The 6,002-nt window shown below is 40.2% G+C and overlaps 1 protein-coding gene across 1 annotated transcript; it reads left to right on the forward strand.

The window, feature by feature from the left end:
• The first annotated feature begins 1,170 nt into the window (after positions 1–1,170).
• prr18 (proline rich 18) lies at positions 1,171–2,850 on the forward strand. Its single transcript, XM_084735654.1, has one exon. The coding sequence runs from the start codon at positions 1,822–1,824 to the stop codon at positions 2,584–2,586; it is 765 nt and encodes a 254-aa protein (XP_084591780.1). The 5' UTR covers positions 1,171–1,821; the 3' UTR covers positions 2,587–2,850.
• The last annotated feature ends 3,152 nt before the right edge of the window (positions 2,851–6,002 follow it).

A 6,002-nucleotide genomic window follows, 5' to 3' on the forward strand; every position in this document is an offset into this window, starting at 1 on the left:
TTTTACATTCTATACCGAGGGAAACAAAATCACATCGAATCAATTGTCTGGCTGAAAGTGCAGATAACAGCAGAAAGAGGGAGAAATCAATGCTGCAGACTATTTTAAATTCCCCCAGATGTCTTTCATAGGCTTACAGGGCTCAAAGAACAACAATAGAGCAGGCACATACATCAGTTAATTGACATTCAAGACTTTATTGACTGGCTGAAAGGATAAAATCAAAGTGCGTTGAGACAGTGACATGTTTTGTTAGTTCAAGGACAGATCAAGGACCAAACACTGTTTATGATCATATACATGTGAGGTATAGGAGGTGTTAGGGCAGGGCAGTATATCAGTATGAGACTAGATATTGACATGTGTGACATTAATGTTGTCTTTTCCTGGTTTTAAAGGCTGCATTACAGATTTTTTTTAAACCAGACTGTTCTGGCTGCTTCATCATTTGCCTTTACCCACTCATTAAATCCACATTATTGATGATCATGTGTCAAAAATCTCAAATTGTGTAAAAGCATCAGTAGCCATCCCCACAATTTTCCCACATTATTGAGGTATTTGATAAATATCAAAAAAGTGATGTTTTATTTTGTCCATGTCACGCAGCCCCAGGAGGTATATTCAACATCTGTTTTGATCGATTTCAAGCTGGGTACCGGGGACCAACAGGGGGTACATGAGTGGGTTTGTTTTGGGTCTCCAGCAAAAGGAGGAGTAGAATATTTAATTGATAACAATTTAACATTTTTGTCTTTTTACATTGTTCTCTTCTTGTTACGTCTTGTACACATCTTTTATGTCATTTTCATCGTTCCATCTTTTACGTCGTTCTCATCTTGTAACATCTTTCTTGTTGCACAATTTTTGTCTTGTTCAATCTTTTACATCATTTATGTCGTTTTGCCTTGTTATATCTTTCACATCGTTTTCATCTGGTAACGTCTTTTACGTCATTCTCATCTTGTTGCGTCATTTTTGTCTTCATACATCTTTGACATCACTTCCATCTTGTTTCATCTTTTACGTCATTTTCGTCTTCTAACATCTTTTACATCCTTTTCCTTTTGTTACATCTGATGTGCACGATATGCACTGATGGATACACTGAGGAATTTAACATTTTATGTTAAAATGTATGGAATAAAACGTACAGATATTTCAGGTGAAGTACAGATACCTAAAAATTATACTGAAGTATAGAAAGGAAGTATTCTTACTTTGTTTCTTTTAATCTCTTTATTTCTGCTTCTTTTCCTGTTTTTTTTTCCTTTCAAAGTTACAATTCAATTCTTAAAAATAGTTGAAAAAATATTCACATTTAAGAAAACAAGACAAACTCACGCCACCTGTGAGTGAAAATTATACCCATCCAGTCACTCAGTTTACTGAAGATTATTAATATTTTTCAGGGTGGTTATATATTAAAGAATTTGATTATGTGTGTGATCTGGTTCAGTGACTGGAAACCAGCAGAGAGGCGCTGTGAGGAAAGACGAGGGGAACCTGAGGTGGATGTGGCTCATCACCGCTTCAGGAAGTTATTGGAAATTATGAAATGACATCACCACAGTTTTTTCGATGCTTTGTTTGGTGCGTGTCCTGACCACGCCTTCCTGCCAGCTCGGTCATAAAGCGGCCGGCTGTGTGTGCGTGTGCACCAGTTGAACTCCAGTCAGTGTGGACAGACAACAGGTGCACTACAGCCGCTCTTGGATAATGCCAGCTGAGCGCTGCTCGTCGCTTTGCGCACGGCTTCCTCATCTGCACTTTGGACACTTGCACGTTTTTATATCCTGATCTTCACTTCCAGACACAAAAATGCCTTTTCCGCCGATCAGCCTCCACCAGCGGATCTCCTCTCCTGGCAGGGAACTATTCGGGAAAAAGAAAGCCAACGGAGTGCCTCCTCAGACTGAGCTCACCAGCAAATCCGGCAAAGAGAAAGCGGCGTCCGACAAGGAGAAGCAGTCCATTTCTTGGACGTCGGCGAATTTAAGGAATTTGGGGCGAAAACACCAGCAGGAGAAGAGCAAAAGCCCTTCTCAGAAGGAGGCAGCCAGCCAGGAGACGCAGGGAAAATGCTCCTGGCTGGCGGTGCCCAAACCTCAGGACTCATCGGAAGGAATGAGGCGCTCCAGCTCAATGGACTCCTCCAGACAGCTCCACGGCAAGGAGGAAGGGAAGAAGGAGATCCAGTTTACCCTCAGCCTCACCCCTGAAGCCATTCTCGTCATCCAGAAGCGAAATCTTGAAAAGCAGATGATGGCAAAGCAGCAGAAGTGCTGCGCCTCCGCGGACTTTCGGCACAGGCGAGTTTTTCCATCCAAAAAGGCGCACGGAAGCTCCAAGGGCTGCGCTCCTGCCGCCAAAGAGAGCGCGGAGCAGGACATCACCGCCATCGTTAAAATATCGCTTCTGAACGATCAATACAAGTACGACGACGTGGAATATGAAGAAGAGGACGGAGACGTGGATGAGACTGTAGTGAGGAAATGTAAAGAGTGGCTCAAAGGGGTCGAAAACGCCGCTGCTTTAGGAAAAGTCGACAAACTTTCTGCACTCCCGCACCTTAAAGGCTGCTGACACCTGACTTTTCATCTTTTATTTCCCAGCAGACTGAGAATAGAGATGATGGACTCATGATGAAGAGTGTGCACCGATATAGGCCTGCTGCAACGGCGTCTTAAAGGGACAGTTCACCCCGAAATCAAAAATCCATATTTTACCTCTTACCTGTAGTGGTGTTTATCCATCTAGATTTTTTTTTGGTGTTTTGGAGATGCTAGCTGTAAAGATGTCTCCTCTCCAATATAATGGGAATTAATGGCACCTGGCCACATTATATACATTTAAAAACTCAACAGCAGTGTCTCAGTATCATGTCCCAGTATCAGGACAATCCACAGACCTTGATGTGAGCAGTTTTATGCACTGCTTTTTCTACATGAAACTGCGCCCAATAACTGTGGATTATCCTGACAGTCCACCCAGGAAATTCAGACTAATTGAACCAATCTCCATGAATTCTGCACAACCTGGCCGTTTTGTTCAGTCATTGCAGATTTAACAAATCAGCCTAACATAACAACAATTTGTAAGAATTTTTGTAATTCTGAGCCTTTTTGTTAAAGTGACAGTTTTATTCTCCTTCAAACAAGTTACTTTTGATATTTAATGAATTATACAAAAAAATCACTCCTTTCTTTTGCAGTTTCACTGGCTCCCACAATTTCATTGCAAAAAATGCCTAAAATATGGCAGTATGTTTTTTGTTTTTTGTTTTTTCAGAAAAGCTGCTGTGAAATTTTAATGCTGCTGGCATTTAAAGCTGACACTATCCCCTCAAAAAGATGTGAAATGCTGGCTGTCTTGAGTTACCTGGTCATGAGTTTTGGAAAGACAGACTGGTTTTGAACACCACAAGCTAAGTGTCATATAGTCCCGTTATATTGGAGAGAAGGCAGACATCTCTACAGCTGATATCTCCAAAACTCTGCAACTTAAACCAAAAAAAAGCTACATGGATAAATAGCACTACAGACCAGGTGAAAAATAAGCATTTTTGATTTTGAGGCATACTGCTCCTTTAAATTAGTATCTTGTAAATTTAACGCTTGCAAATGAGGGGAGAAAATCCCCTAAAAAAAGAATGTCAATTTGTTTCAGAACTATTGCTAAAATAAATGTAATTAAAAATGAGTTAGTCAAGATAAAAAAGTAAATTGCATTGGAATAATTTGACAACTAAAGTAAGAATTTAAAGCTGAATTGCAGCCTGTGGCTCATCCAACAGTTTGCTCACAGGGACGTTGCTTTGCCAGTTTGATGCCTGACCAATGTTTTGTTGACGTCTGAACTGAATACCTTAATATTCTCGTCCTTTGCACATGGTTTTTGTTTTCAGTGGGGCGCCTGTGGATTGGCAGAGTGGTTTGCGTGAAGGGACGTGAAACCGTTCCTTTGTGCAGGAGAACAATAAGCTGTCAACAACAGGGCTTCACATGCGCCTGCTGCTGAAACCAAACTGGACTGTTTATGTTTCCTCTAATCAGAGGGTTATATCCTTTGTAGGGATTTATCAGTGATGTACAGTATTTAATATTTACTAAATATTTGTACTGTCAAATGTTTCTCAGCTGATGATTTTATGCCATTTGAAGTAAAATGTTGTTTTTTTAAATTATTCAAGTGTCACTGACCCTTTTAAATCCTTCAAAAGCTGATTTGTGTTGTGCCTCTTCAATAAGTCTGTTACATGATGCTGATTTGCAGTCATTCTGAGTTCTTTTAAACTTCTGGCCAGTTTTCAGACTGTATTTTAAAGGCTCTTTGTTACCACTGTAACTACCTGGGGCCGTTTGGGCATTAGTGTTTCTAAGCTTCTTAGATTTCCTGTTAAGCAGGGTTGACCAGTGTGCTGAAGGGCCCAGGTGCATGATCCCCTCAGGAAATTACTTCCAGTCTGCTTTACGTTTGTTAAATCCAACAAAATAATGCATCTAACTATGAGAGATAGATAGTAATTTAGATATTTTCATATAAAGTGCCAGTGCCCGGTTGCATAAAACCACTGAGGCAAATTTAGCTAAATAAAACTAAGCAGCCATCGACTCTTTTACAGATGACATCATTGAAAAGCTGCGTGTGCATTTTGGCAGATTAGCAGTTTACCCCATTCATGCAGACGACTTATCAAGCTGCAAATGTTGAATTACGTGTTTTACCAGCACCAAAATCGCTGAAATGTCTAGTTTTTCCATCTATGATACATCAGAATCGATATTCCACTGGTTGACTTAAGTTGTGCGCAACTGCAACAGGATCACGACCGTTTCAGAGCAATCAGCAGCATCTATGGCTGCACGCTGTGCAGTGTTGACTGGACTGAGGATCAAAACTGCTCATGTTTGCAGCGCCCATTACAAGCTATTGTGGTCCGCCATACTTACGTTGCCATTCTGCCCATGCAGCTTTCTCATTTACAAACTGTAAAAGGTTTTATTAACAAATGCACACAGCGAGAAGATGTGGCAAAAAGTAAGCTAGCTGACGAAATCACTGTGAGAGATCTGTTGAGAAACAAACCGCAGATGAAGAAATGAAGAAATATGAAAATATTGCTAATAGCAGATGTTCATACATGAGATCTAGCTAGCTGCAAAGTTGCAACTGCTAATATCAAATCTGTACTCTCCAACAACTGTGTCTTGGTATCTCCTCCTCCTCTTCACTCACCATAAATTCAGCCATTCCACAAATTATTTCACTCTTAAGGAACTGTTACGAGTCCCTAAAATTTTCTGAGGAAAATTATCACTAAGGACCGTCTAGCAACACATAAGCGAATTCTTAAGTAGCCAGGGGCAAATACTTGGGGATTAAAAGGTTTTTCCTCACAACATCCTAAGAAAATCCTTGGGGAGATTTTATGCAGCTCATTTTGTTTCCCTCAAGATAAAAAATGTGATGGTTTTATGTAACTGGGCACATGGTTTATTATATAAGAGGTAATGTACTTACTGTACTGCTCAGGTAGACCTGGTCAAGGACCAGTTGATGGCTGAAAACAAACCAGTGCAAAACAAACAAACCAAACATTTGTTAAAAATGAAATGAATCCAAACACTTTTGGTTGGTTCACTTCAGTTACCCACATTTTATTGCACTGTTCATCAAAACAGTTCAGGGAAACAGCAAACACACACAAACATCAAACACAAATTAAATCTTAATGCAGGGTCACAAACACATTTAATTTGTTTGTGCAGTGTGAAGCTTCCCTGCAATAAGGTTCAACTCTTTTGCATTGTTCTCGGTCACTTGGTAACCAGAGTTTTACTCAGAGTGCGGCACGCTTTAAAAGTTGGACACAGGAGTGTAAAGACACTACAGCAAGTTTGAAATGCTCCCACAGCAACAACCGGTAAGATATTTTTAAAAAATTACTTTTGTCCTCAGGTAACATTATTATATGATTAGCGGTGGTTTCTCAGTGATCC

The sequence above is a fragment of the Lutjanus erythropterus genome, chromosome 14 (assembly GCF_056507025.1).
Source record: "Lutjanus erythropterus isolate fLutEry1 chromosome 14, fLutEry1.hap2, whole genome shotgun sequence".
In the NCBI taxonomy this organism is placed as follows: domain Eukaryota; kingdom Metazoa; phylum Chordata; class Actinopteri; order Lutjaniformes; family Lutjanidae; genus Lutjanus; species Lutjanus erythropterus.

Coding starts and splice junctions, on each gene's coding strand:
- prr18 (XM_084735654.1), top strand. CDS start 1,822: ATGCCTTTTCCGCCGATCAGCCTCCACCAGCGGATCTCCTCTCCTGGC.